The 25,143-nt window shown below is 37.8% G+C and overlaps 1 protein-coding gene across 5 annotated transcripts in view; it reads left to right on the top strand.

Moving 5' to 3' along the window:
* arhgap44b (Rho GTPase activating protein 44b) overlaps positions 1–25,143 on the top strand; it is a 70,835-nt gene that overhangs the window by 25,115 nt on the left and 20,577 nt on the right. For 3 of the 5 annotated variants that reach the window (XM_067369568.1, XM_067369572.1, XM_067369571.1), the window contains exons 1-3: positions 20,412–20,473; positions 20,883–20,922; positions 20,997–21,116. In XM_067369568.1, coding sequence (XP_067225669.1) covers positions 20,412–20,473; positions 20,883–20,922; positions 20,997–21,116 — 222 coding nt within the window. Of the gene's footprint in view, positions 1–20,411; positions 20,474–20,882; positions 20,923–20,996; positions 21,117–25,143 lie in introns of those variants that run through there. The other 2 variants (XM_067369570.1, XM_067369569.1) reach the window with 1 other exon arrangement.

Here is a 25,143-nt window from a genome sequence, read left to right as displayed (position 1 = left end):
GAGTTTTGGGTTCGTTAATGTGTCTCTTTTTGAGTCGCATTCGATCCCTGCGGGGAGAAATTTAAACACCTCGCTGCAAATAAACAGCATTATTAGATTATTACAGTTCTGTCTGACCTCTGATTGAGTCATTAGCCGAGCTCTGTGTTTGTTTGTTTGTGTGTTAATGACACTAATTACCGCAAACGCGCTTTCATCATATTCCACGCATGGCTTTCATTACTCTCTCACAGGTTTGATTTAGTACATCTGACATTAACAGATAATGTTGTGGGTGGATGTGACATTGATCTCCTGCTATTGTGTGTCTGTGAGAATACAGACTCTGAAAAGCTGAACTCAGATCAGTCATGTCTCTGCAAACCCAATTAACCTTCAGGATTGCATCGGCCAAAGCCAAGCCGATGGATGAATGAGATGCACAAGAATCGTTTTGTCATCATGTATTCAAGCTTTCTTTCTTCCAAACGACACAAAAGGAGAGTTTGTCTGAAGGATCTCGCGCAGTGATATTTCATCCGTTAAGCTCCATAAACAGCATAAAAATATGATTAACATCAGTCTGTATGACTGATGCACTAGATTTAAAGATGCTTTAGACTCAAATTTATGCTTTAAAGTCACTGTTATGAACGGATCATTGAGTTTTGTGCACATAAAAATAGTATAATATATCATCATAACAGCAGTCTGTATGAATCATTTATCATATTCAAAGAAATCTGAAGATGCTTTGCATGAAAAAAGTCCAAAATTTATGTGTTAATCTTGGGCTCCTAACTTGAGATTTGCTTTGAATCACGAATGAACCAATTAAACAGGTTCACAGAATGATTTGTTTGTGAATCACTTTTGAATCAGAATTCAGTTGACTTCATTAGACTTGGATTTAAGTGCGCTAGTCATGTGACATGATGACATTTTTGGCTGTTCCTTTAACGAAAGAGAGAAAGCATCACTGCGTGTGTTTGGAAGATGAATGATCCGGCGGATGTGTTGTCATCATGTATGTTGAGGGGTCAGAGGTCATACGTGTGCTGATCTGGTGTTCAGTTACATGTCAGTGACACGCACACACTCGTCTAGTGTTACTTAGCAGTTCATAGACACATGACAGCAAATACACACCACACCCAGAATGCAACACACACACAATGATCACATTAAAACATGCCGTCAGAGCGAGTTTGAGGTGAAACGTAACTGTACTTGTAATGCGCTGGAAATATTGAACTGTTCTGTTTTACTCTTTTGACAGGATCTCTGATAATACTGTAGGTTGATTAATTGATAAGCAAATAAACATGCACAAAAATATACGTTTTAAAATGTTCACTACCGTTTAAAAGTTTGGCATCAGCAAGATTTTTTTAAAGAAATTAATACTTTTTGTTCAGCAAGGATGCATTACATTATTAACACTCGGCAAGCACCAAATGCGAGTAAAAATTGGCATTGGCGAGTAAAAAAACTTTTTGATTATCATTTTGATTAATTTGAGTAAAAAGGTGTTTTCTTTACCAAGAAAGTGATGAAAACCACTATTTACTGTTTCAAACTTTCACATAGCATCTTTTGGATATAAAAACATTTAACATTTTCAGATCTACATTTTGATTTTAAAAAGTTTATTATAAAAACGTGTTATTTTTTTCCCAAAATGCAATAAATCCATGACACTTTTTTTTTTCAAAATGCAATTAATCCATCAATATAAAAGTTATTTTGCAAATTGAAAATACACAACAAAGTAAGTTGATTCACATATATGACAGAGTCTAATTTTGCCAATATTTATCTTATATACATAATACATTCAGCTGTCGCTCCCAAAATGAATTCAACGGGTCATCTTAATTAATTATTTGTCATTACCGATTAAAGAGTATCTGGCGCCACCGCGCGGTTAAATAAACACATTTGCAGAGTACATTGGTATTAAAAACCGCTTTTTAAAAAAGCCTTCAATGTTTACAGAGTGTGGAATGGTGCGCTGTGATTGGTTGAGTGGATATATTGCGTTCTGCAGAGAAAGGAGACTAAAACATGACAGAATAACATGACGGATATCGCATTTTGTGCAAAATTAATAAATGACTTTTCAATACCGACCAGATACAATACTGATTTTGGCGGAAACTGAAAATCAAAAACTGAAAAAGGCGTTTATCGCGTTTTGGAACCAAACTCTTCATATGCATCATTGCATTGTCACGAAAGTTTAAGCTTTTCCATGCAAAAGGGAACTCAATTTGTTACTCGCGCACTGTGTGAGAAGTTTAGTGTTTGCACCCAGAAAGCCGCGTCTCAGACAGCACTCAAATACTGAAATGAGCTGTTTTACATCTTCTTGCGCTTGAATGCATACAAATTGATGTCAAAAAATGCCAGTATCAGCGAGTATCAAAGTAAACATAGTCGGTTATGGCTTGAGTAAACGCATGTGTACAGTATCAGTATATTGGATCCATGCATTAGCTCTTAAAGTGACAGCAGCCTAATATTCCTGCTGATCTCTTGTGTTTTAATGTTAATCAAACTACAAAAGACAAAGACAAAATTACTTCTTACTTTTGAAACTTTAATAAGGATTAATCTATGTTATTTTGCATTTGGTTACTTTATTCAGTGTCTCCACCTGAAAACTACTGTAATTGTCTTTAATATTGTTTTAAATTTATATATAGTTGTGATTTATATAATTTATATAAACACTCTAAAAAATGCTGGGTTAAAAACAACCCAAGTTGGGTTGAAAATGGACAAACCCAGCGGTTGGGTTAAATGTTTGCCCAGCCTGCTGGGTAGTTTTATTTAAACCAACTATTGTTTAAAAATTGCTATATGGCTAGCTTAAAATGAACCCAAAATAGTTGGGAAATAAAAAACCAGATGCAATTAGAGGCAACAATAATAGAGAAAAGGTGAATGTTTACTAAAAAGCTTTAATATTTTATTAATATAAATTTAATAGTTTATTAATATAAATGTATTAATAAGCAATTTAATAAACGTTTATTGTTTAATAATTATTCATTGAACATTAATAAATGTTCATTTCCAACATACTTTGGGTTCATTTTAATTAAGCAATACAGTCATTTTTAAACCATAGTTGAGTTAAATAAAACTACCCAGCATGTTAGGCAAACATTTAACCCTACCGCTGGGTTAAAACAACCCAATTGCTCGGTTAAAATAACCCAATTGCTGGGTTTGTCCATTTTCAACACAACTTGGGTTGTTTTTAACCCAGCATTTCTTAGAGTGTATTGATGTGGTGTCAAAATTGGAATGGAGAATTGTGAATTTTCTCTGGTATCTAAAATTTTGTCTGTTTTTGCAACTGTTTAATGGCTGGTAAAAAAAAATATTTATGGCTGGTTAATTTTTTAAGTCTGTTGGCAGGTGTGGCAAAAAGTTAGTTTGAGGCCCTGCATTACATTGGTCAAAAGTGTCAGAAAAGACATTTATAATGGTAAAAAAAATTCTGTTTCAAATAAATGCTGTTCTTTTGAACTTTCTACTCGTCAAAGAATCCTAAAAAATAAAATGTATCACAGTTTCCACAAAAATATGACTGTTTTCAACATTGATAATAATCATAAATGTTTCTTGAGCAGCAAATAATCATATTAGAATGATTTCTGAAGGATCATGTGACCCTGAAGACTGGAGTAATGATGCTGAAAATTCAGCTTTGATCACAGGAATAAATTATATTTTACTATGTATTCACATAGAAATCATCTATTTTAAATTGTAATAATATTTCAAATTTTTGCTGTATTTTTGATCAAATAAATGCAGCGTTGGAGAGCATAAAAACTCAAAAACATTAAACATGTTACAGCAGATGAAGATTGAGATTATGCATACAATCTTGCATCATAATGTCATTCCTTACATCAGGATCCACCTATGATGCCTTAAAATACTGTCTATTTTAGCAGCTCTCTCACTTTTCTTCCTCGTCTCTTCATTCTTCTGAACTTCATGTGGTGCAAATGAGTGGTCATGTTCCACTTTCCATCCCCGCGTCTCGTCTAACTGCATTAACGCTGCAGCGAGCGCTAGCATTAGCAGTCAGCAGGGACTGAAGAGAGACGGCAGCGTATCGTTTAACGGGCGGAGCGGCTGTAATGTGTGAGAGTCGGATCCTCGTCTCAAACATCCGTTCATCTGATTATTTTCATTTACAATTTATAATTTTTTTAAATGTATTTTTCTATTTGTGTCAATAAGTAATTGTGTTAAATAACTCTGATCTCAATATTGACCAAAATAATCGTGATTATGATTTTTTTTGCCGTATCGAGCATCAAACAAACGATCACAGAGTGGCGTATGACTGAGATGAGATGAGATGGAGGAGGATCAGAGGGAAGGTTTGCATCAGGGCTTGATGAGACTCCTGCCGTGAAGATGCCATGACGAGAGACACAGACTGATAAAGATGAGGGGGAAAACACGACTTCAGAGGAGCGAGAGAGACGAATCACTCATGCTCAGTGATATTAAAGGAGGGAACCAGCGTTATTACTGTGGAGGGCAGAAAATGAGACTTTAATGACATACACATCTCATTAGTTATTCTATACTGGTGTACTAACAGTGATCCAGATATTCAAATATACAGGCATAACGATGCGATTCGATATCAATTATTTTGGATGTATTTCAGTTTCAGCACATGGCAAATTTTCTAGAGGAAAAAAATCTCTCCACTAATGCTGTAAACTACACATGAGAGTCAGCTGGTGCTACTGTAATAATACTGAAGGTTAAATTAACTTATTTATATACAAACACTTAAATTACACTCAATGATGTTTTCATTATAAATAAAGTTTAGAATTACATAATCATATTTCTACTCCAATTAGTTTTTTTGATAAATATAAACATTTAAATCGCGGCTGATTTATTCAAACATGCATTAAATATGGAAGAACATTATAATGAATATGTAACGGTGCATAGCTATATTTATCTTTCTAGAGTCACTTTTCTAGTTGATTAATGAGTTTATGGTCACTGAATATGTTTTTTTGAGGTAAATGTGACATTGAAGCTGTTTTATTGAGGTTGAAACACTGATTGAGCGATTACACGAGACATGATACGGATTTCAGTAAGTTGTGCTGTATATTTTAACATACCTTCAGATGTTCATGTTTATTTCGCTGTAACTGGTATTAAAGCGGAGGAGAGGATGATCACATGCTTCTCTTTAAATGAGGCGCTAAAGCGATCTGTCACGCCACATTAAACAGCGTCAAAACTGTATTTATGGTTTTAATCTCATAATAAGGTGGACGTCATTTGAAATCGGAGACTTTGCTTCATATCAAAAGTAACAAAGATTTTAGCGATTTATTGGATGGGAGGCAACAAACTGTGATGCACTGTGTATTCTGACACCTTTCTATCATAACCAGCATTAACTTCTGGAGCAGTTTGAGCTACAGGAGCTCGTCTGTTGGATCGGACCACACGGGCCAGTCTTTGCTCCCTGTGACCCTGTCTCCGGTTCACCACTGTTCCTTCCTTGGAGCACTTTTGATAGACACTGACCACTGCAGACCGGGAACACCACACAAGAGCTGCAGTTTTGGAGATGCTCTGATCCAGTCGTCTAGCCATCACAATTTGGCTCTTGTCAAACTCGCTCAAATCCTTACGCTTGCCCATTATTCCTGCTTCTAACACATCAACTTTGAGGACAAAATGTTCACAGGATCTATCACACCTCTCAGACCTCAGTGATCAAATGCAGATTTGCTACATTTGGTTGGAAAAGCAGGATTATTATGATCAGTGTTGCAAAGTCTGTGGTTTTCCTGTGGAATTGGGGTACTTTAACACTGTTGCCACGAGTTGTTTTATATGTCCGTGGGTTTAAAACGACCACAAATAGCATGATATTTAGCACCTGAAACACAATTGGGCTAGTTTTTTTGTAGCAATTATGCAGGTTTTGTTGTGAAAACTTGCAACGCTGATTATGACGCTGTCACTTTAAGAGCGAATTCACGGATCCAATATAGTGATACACATGCATTATCTTTCTCAACTGTTTACGTTACGAAATTTAATTTCTCCTTATAGTGGACTTCAATGGCCTCCAAACGGTCAAAATTACAGTTTCAGCGCAGCTTCAAAGAGCTTTAAACGATACCAGATGAGGAATAAGAGTCTTATCTAGTCAAACGATAAGTCATTTTTAGAAAAAAACACAACTCTTTATGCTTTATAAACACAAATTATCGCCTTGCACGTGCTTCCGCTTTCTGTATTCTTCAAAAAGCTTACGCTGTATGTCCTACACCTTCCCTATTCTACTTATGGAAAAAACAAAACTGGCGTTGTGATTGTTCCGTAAGTCGGATAGGGAAGGTGTAGGACATACAGCGTAAGCTTTTTGAAGAATACAGAAAGCTGAAGCACGTTCAAGGCGATAATTTGTGTTTATAAAGTATATACAGTTGTATTTTTTTAGAAAATGACCAATCGTTTCTCTAGATAAGACTCTTATTCCTCGTCTGGTATCGTTTAAAGCTCTTTGAAGCTGCGCTGAAACTGTAATTTTGACCTTCAACCGTTTGGAGTCCATTGAAGTCCATTATAAGGAGAATAATCCTGGAATGTTTTCATCAAAAACCTTCATTTCTTTTCGACTGAAGAAAGAAAGACATGAACATCTTGAATGACATGGGGGTGAGTAAATTATCAGAAAAATTTTATTTGAAAGTGAACTAATCGTTTAATTCAGCAATCGCACGCTGTCTGAGACGCGGCTTTTCTATGCGCTTTTTCTGTTTGCACATCCTATTTAAACTTTCGCAATGATGCACTGGCCTGTTAACTGTCTATCTTGATTTTATGTTGCTCTGTTGATGGATTTCATGTCCAGTTGCAGCAGGTTAAATGGCAAAGCCTGTGAAAACTGTCCTGGTGTCAGAATAGCGCAGGTGTGTGTGAAAGCGCAGGTGCATCATAAGCGGTGTATTGTGAGGGTGTGGGCTAGATTACACACACCTGCCGGCGTCCTCTGAGAGAACAGGTGTGACTCTGCAGACAGGTAACGTGAGTGTGAGAATCCTGTTTAAGTCGCACGCAGATATCGGAGAGCTTTATTTAGCCGACGGACTCTTGCTGAACCCTCGTCGACAGACACAGACAGAAAACTCCAGCAGCAGATGAAACAGCCTCTGAGATCTTCATTCAGAACGAACGCCCGCGCTCGCGCTCTCGCTCCTTTTTGAAGATTTCTTCTGATTTTCTGACATGCATATCAGAGTCTGACAAAGAGCATGAGTTGATTTTGATCATATTTTCCACACTTTTCGTAGCTCACAGAATCACAGTGTGTTGAAGAGGTCAGTTATGCAACTCAGTAAATTTACATTTTGAAAGGAGAACTTTAATTTCTGTCATAATTTTTTAGTTGTGCATTAATTAATGAAAATAATTTATATATATATATATATATATATATATATATATATATATATATAAATTAAAATAGTATAATTAAATTATATAATATTATATAACTAAGATTTTTTAAAGATATTTTAAAATATAATAATTTTTCAGAATTATATATATATATATATATATATATATATTTATAGACGTTTTAAGTAACTTGGAACAAGCTTACATGATTTATATGAAACATTTTTAGTGTTTTATGATCATTTCAAACACCATTATTTGTCATTGTCAATTACACTAATGATTTTTTTTATTATTATTATTAATTCAATTATTTATTTACTTCTGACTTTTTATGACATGGAAGGATTTATGGCACTGCAAGTTTTCAAATTTGAAAACCAAAAATGAATAAGACTTTCAGAGTGTAAATTATATATTTAATAAATTTTCCCTGATAATTATTATGAAAGTAAATAAAACTTTGCATGATATTTGTACGTAGTTGCATGAAAATGTTTGAAAGCAATATAAATACTAACATTACATTTCAAGTATCTCGACACATCTTTTTTGATTTTATGAAAATAAACTTTTTATGATCATCACAAACATCCTTATTTGTCAATGTCAATTACAGTAATTCTTGCTTTCTTGAAAATGTCAGATAATTTGGCTTTTTTAAACTTTTTTTTATGTCATGGAAGGTTAGTTCAGGTTGTCAAACTTAAAAAACATGATCAAGATTATTAAAACTTTTATTCAAGGTATAAATAATATATTTAACAAATGTTTGCTAACTATTGTTGTGAAATTAAAGCAAAACTTGTAGGATAGTTGTACAATATGATATGAAAATGTTTGAAGCCAGTATGAATACTAAGATTTAAGCCACAATTTTTTGATGATTTTATTAGGGATGCACGATATCAGCCACCATATCGGTATCGGCCGATATATGTTCATTTTTAATGTTAGTGTTATCGGGCCAAAAATAAATTTTGGGTGATATAATAAAGCATTTAATGTAATGGTGAGACTTTTGTTTTTGTAATCAAATTATATAAAAATTTGAATTTAGATTTATCAGCCAATATATCGGTTATCGGCTTTCAAATATAAAGAATTATCGGTTATCAGTATCTGCCGATATATGTTCATTTTAATGTTATCATTATCATGGTTTTGAATTGCTTGAAATATGATTGAAATCATTGAAATATAATATGAACAGTATAATTTTGTATTTGGGACATGGATTTTAATGGTGAAACTTGAGTTTTTTTATTCAGGCTCTCAAAAATTATATAAAAAATTTTATTTAGATTTATTGGCCAATATATCGGTTATCGGCTTTCAAATATAAAGAATTATCGGTTATCGTATCGGCTGATATATGTTCATTTTTAATGTTATCGTTATCGGCACAATAAGAAATTTTATCCAATATTTTAAAGCCGATAAATAATGGATTATTTCCTTGAGCCGAGACACTTCAGATGCGCACTGTCTGCCACGATGGTTTTGAATTGCTTGAAATATGATTGAAATCATTGAAATATAATATGAACAGTATAATTGTGTGTTTGGGACATGGATTTTAATGGTGAAACTTGAGTTTTTTTATTCAGGCTCTCAAAAATTATATAAAAAATTTGATTTAGATTTATTGGCCAATATATCGGTTATCGGCTTTCAAATATAAAGAATTATCGGTTATCAATATCGGTCAACATTTTCATATCGGTGCATCCGTAATTTTTATGGAGGAACAAAAATTTTTTATGATAATCTCAGACATTATTATTTGTCAGTTACATTAATGATCTCCTGTGAGACTGAAATAATAACCAACTAAACACATTAAACGAGCCTCACATCTGCTGCCAGACTCTTAACCTGTTATGTGATAATATGATAAAGATCCGGTTTCTTCAGATGTGATGCCGAGCGTCTCTGAGGAGCCATTAGTTCCTGTGACGTCCGTCCATCCGAGCGTCTCCGTCTCTCTGTGTGTCTCTCTGCAATATTTCCTCTGGTTATTATTCTAGTAACTGAGATATGTGACCCAGTTTGTTAAGTGAGTTTCTCTGGTAATCTGATTTTTACTCCTCCAGACTCTTCCTCTCCTCCCTTTCCTGAAGGCTTTCGTTGCCTCGGCTCTTCCTTTCTATTTTTCCTTTCAGATTCAGACCAATTGATCAGTTTTCTGTGAGATGGCTGTGTGTGTGATGTCTCGCAGCATGGACAGTTAGCTGTGTGTGGGTGCACAAATGTTGCGTTCGGGGTTTGGCAGGTTCCCATCAGCATGTGTTTCCTCTCTCTCTCCGTCGGTCCGTGTGTTTGTGTCTGTGGAGCGGAACAGACGCACATGTTCTCCTGCTGGAGTTGAACATGCGGCGCTGAGAGCGGAGCGGCGCTTACTTCAACCTCACACACACACACACCTTACACACTTACAGATACACACAGTGAGCAGACGACTTCATTAGGCCTGAAAGGTCAAGTCTCCAGTGAATCTATCCATCTGTCATTGTAAGAATGTGTTAATCAGCTGAGTTTTATATGAATATGATCCTTGAATATGAATCTTGAACGTATCAGTAAATGATGTGTGAACGCAGACTTTGAACTATAAATATCTCTCTGTTTTACTTCTCTTTCTGTGTGTGTGTGTGTGTGTGTCTCGAGGGAATGGGTGTGTTCTTTCTCTCCGTACAAATGTGTCATTCTCCGGATGCTGTAATGCGAAACGTCATTTGAATCAGTGCTGCTCGTGACTGATTTCATGAGAATTGACTTTATCAAAGTACATCTCCGTGTGTGTGTGTTTCAGTGTGAATCAGAGACACTGAGATCTCAGTTCTGACGGTGTGTTTGTGTGCTAATGAGAACCACACCTGCCTTTCATGAGTGCTCACTGTGGGAAAACACACACACACACACACACACAGAGTCACAGTTAGCAGGTGAGCTTCACCTTTAATCAGATTACACGCATAAGAAATCACTTTACGTAATTCACTGTCAAACACAAACCTCTGTGTGGATTGATGGAAATAGCGTGGCAACCTCATCCTGCTGGTTAATCGATGTTTGACATTGTACCTCATCCCGTGGGGTTTTGTTTCTTTACTCCACCCAGCTGTAAAAAGACAATCTGATGCAGAATAACGCCACATTGGAAAGTCGGAAATTGTTGGTTTTATATGGAAAATGTTTTTAGAACAATGACTCCTGTGCAATAGTGAGTGGGCGTTGATATGTTTCCTATGCAATGACGTTAGCCAATCAGAACAGTGTCCGTTTACAAGGAGCCACACCTTACAAACTGTTTCAGACAGAGGACAGAATGAAGGTTGACATAATTGTTTTTCCGTGTATATGTTTTTTTTTGTGCAAAAAAACTTTAACATTATAAGTGAACCTCAAGGAACATATTAAATTAATTAAAAAATTCCAAGTCGTGACCACTTTAAAGGTGCAGTAAGTGATTTCCAAAAAAAAAAAAAACACTGTTGAAAGTGGATCGGACCGAGCACCACAACACACTTGAGGCCAGTCAGCAGTAGGGGGCGTGTCCACTCATGATGGGGGAGGAGAGAGAGTGAGCCAGTCAGAAATAGGAGTTGTGTCCACTGATGATGGGAGAGGAGAGAGAGCCAATCAGAAATAGGGGGTGTGTCCACTCATGATAGGGGAGGAGAAAGAAAGCCAATCAGAGGTAGGGGGTGTGTCCACTCATGATGGGGGAGGAGAGAGAGTGAGCCAGTCAGTAGGGGGCGTGTCCACTCATGATGGGGGAGGAGAGAGAGAGTTAGCCAATCAGCAGTAGGGGGTGTGTCCACTCATGATAGGGGAGGAGAGAGAGAGTGAGCCAATCAGCAGTAGGGGGTGTGTCCACTCATGATGGGGGAGGAGAGAGAGTGAGCCAGTCAGAAATAGGAGTTGTGTCCACTGATGATGGGAGAGGAGAGAGAGCCAATCAGAAATAGGGGGTGTGTCCACTCATGATGGGGGAGGAAAGAGAGTGAGCCAGTCAGTAGGGGGCGTGTCCACTCATGATGGGGGAGGAAAGAGAGTGAGCCAGTCAGTAGGGGGCGTGTCCACTCATGATAGGGGAGGAGAGAGAGAGTGAGCCAATCAGCAGTAGGGGGTGTGTCCACTCATGATGGGGGAGGAGAGAGAGTGAGCCAGTCAGAAATAGGAGTTGTGTCCACTGATGATGGGAGAGGAGAGAGAGCCAATCAGAAATAGGGGGTGTGTCCACTCATGATGGGGGAGGAGAGAGAGAGAGCAAGAGGGAGCGAGATGGCTGAGAGACATTACAAAAGAGACAAAGAGGAATGTTCAATGTTCTTCTTTTGTTCTTCCTTGTCGATCATTTGTAATCTTCATTTTATTTTTGTGAAGCATTATTTTGCTTTGCTTCAGTTATGGTAAAGAGACACCCATTGCATTGTGTGTTTGTGTATTTTGGGGGTGGAGCAATGAAGGGAGGGGTGTGTCTTGGTTGATTTCAGATATCAACAGTGTTCAACAGCGATTCTCAGAAATCACTCACTGCACCTTTAATTGTTTTTAGCTTGTTGATACTTAAAACATGGAAAGCTCTTCAAATGCAGTAAGACAAAAGTTGTAGAAAGACTGTGATTTCCAGGCCAGGAAAAGTCATGAAAATTAATAAAATCGTGTATTTCATACTCTGCTCTAAAATATCTAGTTGACTAGACTACTCTATAAAATTATTTTTAAAATCCTTTCCATTCTTCATGAACGTCTGGAAAAGTCAGGGCAATGTTGTAAATGACAGCAGAACAAACATCAGCGTCACAGCATTGATTATCCTGCTCTGTTTGGTTTCTAGCTAACGTGTGTTTCGTCTTCTGAGCTTCCGGTGCTGGAACATTTTATGGTTGGAGGACCATAAATGTGAACTCATTTTCATAATCAGTAAAATGACCTCTAGAAGGTCCAGTTCTGCTCTACAAGAAATGTGTTGTAGTTTATGATGATGTTTATTACATGTTTGTTTATTATCTCAAGTGATATCATGGACCGCGGTGACTAGCTGTATATACTAACAACAGAAGTCTGTGCAATAGATGTGTGTGTGTGTGTGTGTGTGTTACAGCCACTGCTATAACACAAAAGAGGGATGACACAACGGCTCGATCAAAAAGGAGAATTTATTAATAAAACGGAATATAACAACAAGTGGGAGAAATTAGACTGGAAAAATAAAAGGGATAAACACAAAAGAGAGCGCAGCTCCGACTCGGGACGGCCGCTCAAGTTCCGCCCCCGAAGTGTGGGAACTTGACTTCCTTTAAGCTCGCGTAAATAGTCCACAGGTGTAGAGGATCTGCTAAATCAGAACAATGGTAAATCACGCTTTTCCTGCCCCTAGAGGGCAGGCAAATACATAAATATACATGCATGTAACACCTTCATCCCCCAAAAGTGAACCGTCACCACAAGAAAGTGCATCTACTAAAAGACACCTTTCTCAAAAACATACGTTACCCACAGGCCTATCCAATCCGGGATAGGGCGTCAGCGACCACGTTGTCCCGACCTCTGACATGTTTAATGTCAAGGTCGTATGGCTCCTTTTCAATAGTAGAATACTTTAACTGTGCGGTATTAAACTTTTTAGAAAAGTAACACACTGGGTGTTCCACATCATCAGCACCCATCTGCTGGAGGACAGCTCCCGCCCCAACATCGCTAGCATCCAACACGATACTGAACTGTTGTGAATGGTCAGGTGCGGCCAACACATTCCTAAAAAAACGTCTCAATTGCTTACGATCCATTGGAGGTGGAAAGTCACAAATGGCCGCAACCTTTACAGCCACTGGCCGTACTTGACCCCTGCCAATAACTTTTCCTAAGTACACAATGGTGGCTTTACCAAATTCACATTTGCTCAGATTAACTGTGAGCTTAGCGTCAGCCAACCCCTGGAAAACTTGGCGAAGTAACGCAACATGTTCAGCCCATGAGGAGCTGTACAGAACCAAGTCATCCAAGTAAGCTTCACAACCACATACACCTGACACCAATTCTGACTGCAAATGAAATCTGTGTAACGGAACCTCCTTAACTCTCATTTCAATACCTCGGACCAGAGCAGCACTACCCATGGCAGTCTCCTGTGACAACGGCAAACCCCCCCTCCTCCAAGACAAAAGAAAGACTGACCCCCGTATCCCGAAGAATACGAACAGGTACAGGCTTACACAAACTGGGAACAAACACAGTTCCACAATGCAGGAAAGGTCCATAACCAGTTTTAGTGAGACGGGCAACACCAACAGACTCGGGCATGCAGTCAAATTTCGAACTGGAATCAACGGAGATCAAACCAACAGATTTTGTATGAGACTTCTTTTTAAGAACAGGGCAGTTTGCAATTAAATGACCAGAGGCCTTACAATAAAAGCAAACTTTATCACCATTCGAAACAGTAGCATAAACCTCCTGCGCCTTACCGGTTATCACGCATTGCAAGAGCAAAGACCAAACCTTTTCAGGCCACTTTAATAAAGCTGCAACTCTCTCGAAATGACAAAAATACTTCTCAACGTCCTTCTCACAAAAAGGAGGGACCATCCTCCAATTTCGGCCGACATCAAAATCATCAGAGGCAGCGTGAGCAGCCTTAGAGCTCATCTCTAACTCCATTCGTTTCAAAGCAAACTGATGATCAAGTTCACGCTTTCGCAGCTCTAATTTGGCATTCTCTAACTCCAATTCTTTTTCTTTAATTGCCAACTCTCTCAATCGAATAGCATTCTCACTTACCGAAGGATCAGCCACTTCCTCCACAACACTAACGTTTTCTAATGGCATTTGTAAAACGCCTAACTCCACCAGACAGCCTTTAAGGACGTTTCGCAAAGTTTACTTCAAAGTCTTATACCTAGGAGCGATTTCGACTTTATAAGACTCTGCAATTTGCAATAACTGCTCTTTTGTGCACGATAAAAGCAGTTCTTCAGAAGGAGACTCCCGAAATATATCAACTACCGAAGTCATTTCGACACACGTAGGCTACTCACCAAAAATAACGAAAATAATGGTTTCAACACACTTCAGAAAAATACTCATAAATTAAACCACTAAATCGTTTTCACAAATCCTGAACTTTACCTGTCAAAACTAAAGAAAACAAAGTGATTTTGGCCGCTACACGAAATTACCACGCATGATACGAATTAAGAATAAACTTCACTTACCGATTTAAATTTACAAAGTGAATAACCAAAAGCGATCCCACAACACACGCGTATTTACCCCATTTAACATTAAATTAATTCCCTAGTCTTCAGTGGCGTTAGGGGCTCGAGGCCACTTTAAATGCTGAAATCATGAACACCTGCACACCGATCCCATTAACAAGATCAGCTGCCGGTGAACTGAAGCGTGCCTCCACTCCGAATAACCACTAAAAATAAAAAAGGCAAAATAACAAAGTGGCAGGTTCAAACCTACCCGACGACTACTGAATAAATAGGGCAAATACTCACCTGGGACGCTCGTAGCTACTCACAACCGAAAAGTAAATCAAACAAACACGACGAAAACATGGCCATACAACTTTTCTTTCCTCCCACACTAAACAGGTGAGAAAAGAAAAAAAAAGAAAAACGACGGACGAGCCCCCAATTATGTTACAGCCACTGCTATAACACAAAAGAGGGATGACACAACGGCTCGATCAAAAAGGGGAATTTATTAATAAAACGGAATATAACAACAAGTGGGAGAAATTAGACAGGAAAAATAAAAGGGATAAACACAAAAGAGAGCGCAGCTCCGACTCGGGACGGCCGCTCAAGTTCCGCCCCCGAAGTGTGGGAACTTGACTTCCTTTAAGCTCGCGTAAATAGTCCACAGGTGTAGAGGATCTGCTAAATCAGAACAATGGTAAATCACGCTTTTCCTGCCCCTAGAGGGCAGGCAAATACATAAATATACATGCATGTAACAGTGTGTGTGTGTGTGTGTGTGTGTAGAATAGAGAGTTATTTCTAATGGTTGTAGACTAGGGCTGGGTAAAAATTTTGATTTCTCGAATTTAATCAATTCTCATTTTTACGAACCGATATTGATTCTTAAATCCCAAGAATCGATTAGTCTAGTCCGTTTTCAGTTGATGAACGAGCAGAATACGTAGCTCCTCCCATCCAATAAATCACAATAATCTTTGTTAATTTTGATATGAAGCAAAGTCTCAGATTTCAAATGAAGTCCATCTTATTATGAGATTGAAAAAATAAATACCGTTTTGACGCTGTTTAATGTGGCGTGACGGATCGCTTTAGCGCCTCATTTAAAGAGAAGCATGTGATCATCCTCTCCTCCGCTTTAATACCAGTTACTGCGAAATAAACATGAACATTTGAAGGTATGTTAAAATATACAGTACAACTTACTGAAATCCGTATCATGTCTCGTGTAATCGCTCAATCAGTGCTTCAACTTCAATAAAACAGCTTCAATGTCACATTTACCTCAGAAAAACATATTCAGTGACCATAAACTCATTAGTCAGCTAGAAAAGTGACTCTAGAAAGATAAATATAGCTATGCACTGTTACATATTCATTATATTGTTCTTCAGTATTTAATGCATGTTTGAATAAATCAGCCGCCATTTAAATGTTTATATTTAAAAAAAAAATGAATTGGAGTAGAAATATGATTATGTAATTCTAAACTTTATTTATAATAAAACATCATTGAGTGTAATTTAAGTGTTTGTATATAAATAAGTTAATTTAACCTTTATTATTACAGTAGCACCAGCTGACTCTCATGTGTTTTCCTCTAGAAAATTTGCCATGTGCTGAAACTGAAATACTACATCCAAAATAATTGATATCGAATCGAAATTGTAATCGAATGCATGTGAATAGTAATTGAATCATGAAAATTGTGTCAATACTCAGCCCTAATGTAGACTTTATTATTTTTATTAAATATTACATGAAACAGTATCCTGTATGTTGTAATTTAGCATTTTTTTAAGTTTCTTATATGTATGAAACTGTATAATCAAATAACGCAACCAAATTTTGTTTTCATAGACGCCGACACCATCGTTACGGTTCGTATCACTGTGTATATTCAGATATGCTCATGAGCATTTGGCTTCTGACCAATCACAACAGACTGGGCCATCTGACCAATCAGAGCAGAGTAGCTCTCAGAAAGGCGGGGTTTAAAGAGACAGAATCCTTGATCGAAGTGTTTCAGACACTGAGAGAAAAGAGATTTAGATCTTATAGAGCTGTTCAAGGCTGCCTGGATTACTGATGTGTGTGTGTGTGTGTGGTTCAGGTATTCCCTACGTTGTGGACATTTTTTGGTCCCTATATGAGGAAAACAGCTTCGAAATGCAGTTTTCTGTGGGTTAGGGGAGAGAATATACAGATTAAACAGTTTAAAATTAATATGTCTATAGAAATTCCCATAAAACATGGAAACCCGTGTGTGTGTGTGTGTGTCTGTTTTCTGTAATTAATCTCATGTGTATTCTGTATTATGTGTGTGTTTCAGGAACTCGTCTTTCCTGTCCATGAGGTGAACACACAGTTGTTTGTATTGTCAGAAGGATCCTGACACACTTTAAACACAGCATGTGCTTCTGTGTGACGGTAGTGCGCTGGAACTGCAGGACAATAGGAAAAACCCTGTCAAAACAATTCAATTGTCTGCTATTTTCCATTAAGATAGCTAAGTAAAACTGTGTGTGTGTGTGTGTGTTATCCAAGAGAACACACTCTCTGGATTGTCAGACTAGTCAAGGTGAAGGCCAAAATGGATTAAAAACCCTTAACAAGTCAAAACTACCCAGAACTCTCTTCTGATCAGGCAGATTTACTGTTAGAATTAATAGATTTGAACAAAACATAAATTATATATATATATATATATATATATATATATATATATATATATATATATATATATATATATATATATATATGTGTGTGTGTTTGTTTGTTTATTCATTCATTCATTCATTGTCACTCAGTTACTGGTAGACATCAGTGCGCCACCTACAGGAGGAATATAGAACATGATGTGTCATTTCAGCTTGAGGGAGCTGATGACCTCTGTGGGACAATATCATACACACACATAAATATTTTATCAGACTTAATACTGTTATTCATTAAGGACACAATAAATTGCTGAAATGTGACAATAAAGACATTTATAATGTTACAAAAGATTCTATTTCAAATAAATGCTGTTCTTAAGAACTTTCAGTTCATCAAAGAACACTGAAAAATAAAATGCATCACATTTTTTACAAAAATATGAACAGTTTTCAACATTGATAATAATCATAAATGTTTCTTGAGCAGCAAATCATCATATTAGAATGATTTCTGAAGGATCATGTGACACTGAAGACTGGAGTAATGATGCTGAAAATTCAGCTTCGATCAGAGGAGGGTCATTCTGTGTCAAATCAACCAAATTTTGGAAACATCCCAGGCTCAAATTTTTGATTTTGTAAAAGAGGACCTATAACACCCCTTTCAGCTCAAAATCCCCCACAGATCATTTATTATAGCTTGTCAAATTTGCCCCTATTTGGGTGTGAGCAAAAACACGTCGTTTTTGTGTGTGTCCCTTTAAATGCAAATGAGCTCCGCTTTCCAGAAGAGGGCGGAGCTTTAACAGCTCAACAACAACAAAGCTGGAGAATCTCACGCAGCCAAAATGACGACGGTGTTCAGCCTTACATTGTTCAAACCGACACTGATGGAGAGACTCAGGAAGAAGTTACAACTTTTAGACGTTTCTGAATGGTTAGTGGATAAATTGATGTAGTTGCTGTGGAGTTGATTCAACTTATCCACTAGCATGTGCCGTCATGTTCATCTTTTGTGTTGAATTGACCCTCGTTTGTGAAGCAGTCCGGCGTAAAATGACGGCATGACAACAACACTCGACTACAACAACTCTTCCTCTTCTCTAAAGCAGACCAACATGGCCCAGCCCCCTTTGATGTGTGTTCTCGGGGGCGGGGTTTATGTAAATTTTAGGATATGTGATGTCACAAACCTAGGAAGAAGCTCTTTGTAGTCCCTAAAAAGTGAATTCTGTAAAAGGAAATATCTCCTTTGCATTGAACTTTGAGCGTCATAACTTTGCAGATGTTGTTTATGATCAAACAGCAACATTACACACTAACTAAAGTTAAAAAAGTCAAATCATAATCAATCACGTCTTTAATATATTTAGATATTTTTGGAGAAAGACCAACATAAATAGTGATAAAAGCCCAGATATTAAATGTCACAGATGTATATTTACATGTATATTTAAGTGACAATTTGGATGTGGAGCCAGATGAGAGGAGTGTAAAAATGACTTTATAAAGATGGCAACATCATTATTTTATTTCTACACAGAGATTGGTAGATCTATTAGTAAAATCTGTTGACTTTAGCCATCTTTGTTTCATTATATCCCAACGGCGACAGTTCAAAAATGGCAAAAAGCACTTCTTGTGTGTTTTTTGCCTCAAGTTTACAAGTCTGTAACTCAAGAAGTATTAAAGATATCTTATAGATTCTGGTTGTTAAAGGTGCCCAAAAATGCTTTTTCACAAGATGTAATATAAGTCTAAGGTGTCTCCTGAATGTGTCTGTGAAGTTTCAGCTCAAAATACCCCATAGATTTTTTTTAATTAATTTTTTTAACTGCCTATTTTGGGGCATCATTAACTATACACTGATTTTTTCAGCGCGCCGCCCCTTTAATTCGCCTGCTCCCTGCCACACGAGCTCTCGACTATATTACAGTGCATTTACAAAGTTCACACAGCTAATATAACCCTCAAATGGATCTTTACAAGATGTTCGTCATGCATGCTGTACGCATGCTTCAAATTATGTGACTATAGTATTTATTTTGATGTTTACGTTTGATTTTGAATGAATTTGAGGCTGTGCTCTGTGGCTAACGGCTAATGCTACACTGTTGGAGAGATTTATAAAGAATGAAGTTGTGTTTATGAATTATACAGACTGCAAGTGTTTAAAAATGAAAATAGTGATGGCTCTTGTCTCCGTGAATACAGTAATAAACGATGGTAACTTTAACCACATTTAACAGTACAATAGCAACATGCTAACGAAACATTTAGAAAGACAGTTTACAAATATCACTAAAAATATCATGATATCATGGATCATGTCAGTTATTATTGCTCCATCTGCCATTTTTCGCTGTCGTTCTCGCTTGCTTACCTAGTCTGATGATTCAGCTGTGCACAGATCCAGACGTTAATACTGGCTGCCCTTGTGTAATGCCTTGAACATGGGCTGGCATTATGCAAATATTGGGGTCATACATATTAATGATCCCGACTGTTACGTAACAGTCTGTGTTATGTTGAGATCCGCGTGTTTTCCGGAAGTCTTTTAAACAAATGAGATTTACATAAGAAGGAGGAAGCAATGGAGTTTGAAACTCAATGTATGTCTTTTCCATGTACTGGACTCTTGTTATTCAACTATGCCGAGGTAAATTCAAATTTTGATTCTAGGGCACCTTTAACAAACTTTCTCTTTGGTGTCTTAATTTTAAAGGCCCTTGATGGTTAAATTCCAGAGATATGGAGATCTTAATGTGGCTCCATGAGTAAATTGGTACACATTTTCAAATGTGGGTCACTTTGCAGTATTCATGATATCTTAATATCCTTCCAGATCATTCCTTTCCTTTTAAAATCTTCATTTTGTGTATAGTTCAGTCCCATAGATATGTGGATCTCACAGCAGCTCCATGATGAAATAGTTGAATTTTGAAGTGTGTGAAAGGGAAACTGTGAGTTTACATTAGCACTCGTGATTGCTGTCGTACCTGCCGGTCGGGTCTCATTCCTGACCTGTCTCGGTTTCCTCTAACCCGTCGTCTGTCAGTCTGTACTCATCATGGCTCTGTGGAAGAGAAAGCTTCACATCTCCACCAGACGGAAGCGGAAAGCTCCTCCAGAGTAAGATGCTTGATGTTACTGATTTATTTCTGTGCCGTTCTGCCACATGATCGATGCGTTTGATCTGTATTGTGTGTTTGATCTGCGGTGTGTGTGGCTTCAACTCGAGTTTAGCTCAGGGTGTTTTGCTTTTTGAAGATGTGAAAGATGTGTGAATGTGGTCCTAAAAATAGGTATACAATTACCTCGTTTAATTTTAATCATGTGGATCCAAACAGGTTGTTTTAGTGCGATTAACCCACAGTTACTAACTTGACCTGTCGTGAACTAGAGAGAAAGACTTCAGCTGTTATCATTTCGGTCATGTGATAAAAACTTGATTGTGTGTCTCAGCTCCTTCCTCTTTCGCTCTCTGAGTAAATATTAGTTTTGTTTCACACACTCATGAATGTTTGCTGTGTCTCTACAGGGCAGAGAAGACAGAAGTCCTCAGTGATGATCTGCTGCAGGTGAGTGAAGCGGGTTTGTGTGAAATATAGATGTGTGTGTGTTCATGTCTGAGAGTGTGTGTGTGTGTTTACAGGTGGAGAAGCGTCTGGAACTAGTTAAGCAGGTGTCTCACAACACACACAAGAAGCTGACCGCATGTCTCCAGGGTCAGCAGGGTGTGGACGTGGACAAGCGGTCCGTCAGGTCGCCTTCGGTGAGTCACGACCCGTCTGTGTCCGTCATTCAGAACGCATCACTAATTGTTAGTTGACCAAGCATTTATTAATATTTAACCAATTCAAATCAAAAAGAAATACTTGCATTACATGCATTTCTCCAGAGGAGCTGTACTGCAGAGATCGTCAGCTTCATCTTTGCAGCCGATACTGATTCAGAAAACAGAAGTTTATTAATAAATAATTAAAATGTCTCCTTGCTATTTTTTCCGACAAATATAGTGCATGGAATAGGCTATATAATGAATATATATAAATTAAATGCTCTTTATGGTTTAATATTCTCCTCAGTATATATTTAAATTCCCCCTGTGGTAAAAATCTAGTTTTTAATGTTGTTTATGTCAATTTGCTGTTTTTTATATGCTTTAAGACAAACCATGTGCAAATTCATTCAAGTCTGCATTAAACCAAAGAACATGGTTTGAAATCGCTGGTGCTTCTTACGTCACAAACTACATTGTAACAAATCACATCAACATGTGATTGTCAAGCAAATCATTCCCTGAATCAACTCACTGATGAATCAGTTGGACAAATCATTCACTGAATCAACTCACTGATGAATCAGTCGGACAAATCATTCACTGAATCAACTCGCTGATGAATCAGTTGGACAAATCATTCACTGAATCAGCTCGCTGATGAATCAGTCGGACAAATCATTCACTGAATCAACTCGCTGATGAATCAGTTGGACAAATCATTCACTGAATCAGCTCTCTGATGAATCAGTTGGACGAATCATTCACTGAATCAGCTCGCTGATGAATCAGTCGGACAAATCATTCACTGAATCAACTCGCTGATGAATCAGTTGGACAAATCATTCACTGAATCAACTCGCTGATGAATCAGTTGGACGAATCATCCACTGAATCAACTCGCTAATGAATCAGTCGGACAAATCATTCGCTGAATCAACTCGCTGATGAATCAGACGGACAAATAATTTACTGAATCAACTCGCTGATGAATCAGTCGGACGAATCATTCACTGAATCAACTCACTGATGAATCAGTCGGACAAATCATTCACTGAATCAACTCACTGATGAATCAGTCGGACAAATCATTCACTGAATCAACTCGCTGATGAATCAGTCGGACAAATCATTCCCTGAATCAACTCACTGATGAATTAGTCGGACGAATCATTCACTGAATCAACTCACTGATGATTCAGTTGGACAAATCATTCACTGAATCAACTCACTGATGAATCAGTCAGACAAATCTGAATCAACTTGCTGATGAATCAGTCGGACAAACCTGAATCAACTCGCTGATGAATCAGTCGGACATATCATTTACTGAATCAACTCGCTGATGAATCAGTCGGACAAATCTGAATCAACTCGTTGATGAATCAGTCGGACATATCATTTACTGAATCAACTCGTTGATGAATCAGTCGGACATATCATTTACTGAATCAACTCACTGATGAATCAGTCAGACAAATCTGAATCAACTTGCTGATGAATCAGTCGGACAAACCTGAATCAACTCGCTGATGATTCAGTTGGACAAATCATTCACTGAATCAACTCACTGATGAATCAGTCAGACAAATCTGAATCAACTTGCTGATGAATCAGTCGGACAAACCTGAATCAACTCGCTGATGAATCAGTCGGACATATCATTTACTGAATCAACTCGCTGATGAATCAGTCGGACAAATCTGAATCAACTCGTTGATGAATCAGTCGGACATATCATTTACTGAATCAACTCGTTGATGAATCAGTCGGACATATCATTTACTGAATCAACTCGCTGTGAATCAGTCGGACAAATCATTCGCTGAATCAACTCGCTGATGAATCAGACGGACAAATAATTTACTGAATCAACTCGCTGATGAATCAGTCGGACGAATCATTCACTGAATCAACTCGCTGATGAATCAGTCGGACCAATCATTCACTGAATCAACTCACTGATGAATCAGTCGGACGAATCATTCACTGAATCAACTCGCTGATGAATCAGTCGGACCAATCATTCACTGAATCAACTCACTGATGAATCAGTCGGACAAATCATTCACTGAATCAACTCGCTGATGAATCAGTCGGACAAATCATTCCCTGAATCAACTCACTGATGAATTAGTCGGACGAATCATTCACTGAATCAACTCACTGATGATTCAGTTGGACAAATCATTCACTGAATCAACTCACTGATGAATCAGTCAGACAAATCTGAATCAACTTGCTGATGAATCAGTCGGACAAACCTGAATCAACTCGCTGATGAATCAGTCGGACATATCATTTACTGAATCAACTCGCTGATGAATCAGTCGGACAAATCTGAATCAACTCGTTGATGAATCAGTCGGACATATCATTTACTGAATCAACTCGCTGATGAATCAGTCGGACAAATCTGAATCAACTCGTTGATGAATCAGTCGGACATATCATTTACTGAATCAACTCGCTGTGAATCAGTCGGACAAATCATTCGCTGAATCAACTCGCTGATGAATCAGACGGACAAATAATTTACTGAATCAACTCGCTGATGAATCAGTCGGACAAATCATTCACTAAATCAACTCACTGATGAATCAGTTGGACAAATCATTCACTGAATCAACTCGCTGATGAATCAGTCGGACAAATCATTCACTGAATCAACTCGCTGATGAATCAGTCGGACAAATAATTTACTGAATCAACTCGCTGATGAATCAGTCGGACAAATCATTCACTGAATCAGCTCGCTGATGAATCAGTCGGACAAATCATTCACTGAATCAGCTCTCTGATGAATCAGTCGGACAAATCATTCGCTGAATCAACTCGCTGATGAATCAGTCGGGCAAATCATTCGCTGAATCAACTCGCTGATGAATCATTCGGACAAATCATTCACTGAATCAACTCACTGATGAATCAGTCGGACATATCATTCACTGAATCAGCTCTCTGATGAATCAGTCGGACAAATCATTCACTGAATAAGCTCGCTGATGAATCAGTCGGACAAATCATTCACTGAATCAGCTCGCTGATGAATCAGTCGGACAAATCATTCGCTGAATCAACTCGCTGATGAATCAGTCGGACAAATCATTCACTGAATCAGCTCGCTGATGAATCAGTCGGACAAATCATTCACTGAATCAGCTCACTGATGAATCAGTCGGACAAATCATTCGCTGAATCAACTCGCTGATGAATCAGACGGACAAATAATTTACTGAATCAACTCGCTGATGAATCAGTCGGACAAATCATTCACTAAATCAACTCACTGATGAATCAGTTGGACAAATCATTCACTGAATCAACTCGCTGATGAATCAGTCGGACAAATCATTCACTGAATCAACTCGCTGATGAATCAGTCGGACAAATAATTTACTGAATCAACTCGCTGATGAATCAGTCGGACAAATCATTCACTGAATCAGCTCGCTGATGAATCAGTCGGACAAATCATTCACTGAATCAGCTCTCTGATGAATCAGTCGGACAAATCATTCGCTGAATCAACTCGCTGATGAATCAGTCGGGCAAATCATTCGCTGAATCAACTCGCTGATGAATCATTCGGACAAATCATTCACTGAATCAACTCACTGATGAATCAGTCGGACATATCATTCACTGAATCAGCTCTCTGATGAATCAGTCGGACAAATCATTCACTGAATAAGCTCGCTGATGAATCAGTCGGACAAATCATTCACTGAATCAGCTCGCTGATGAATCAGTCGGACAAATCATTCGCTGAATCAACTCGCTGATGAATCAGTCGGACAAATCATTCACTGAATCAGCTCGCTGATGAATCAGTCGGACAAATCATTCACTGAATCAGCTCACTGATGAATCAGTCGGACAAATCTGAATCAACTTGCTGATTAATCAGTCAGACAAATCATTCACTGAATCAACTCGCTGATGAATCATTCGGACAAATCATTCACTGATTCAACTCGCTGATGAATCAGTTGGACAAATCATTCACTGAATCAACTCG

The sequence above is a fragment of the Chanodichthys erythropterus genome, chromosome 19 (genome assembly GCF_024489055.1).
Source record: "Chanodichthys erythropterus isolate Z2021 chromosome 19, ASM2448905v1, whole genome shotgun sequence".
Classification (NCBI taxonomy): Eukaryota; Metazoa; Chordata; class Actinopteri; order Cypriniformes; family Xenocyprididae; genus Chanodichthys; species Chanodichthys erythropterus.
Note: the sequence above shows the minus strand (reverse complement) of the source record. Positions and strands in the feature narration are given on the sequence as shown.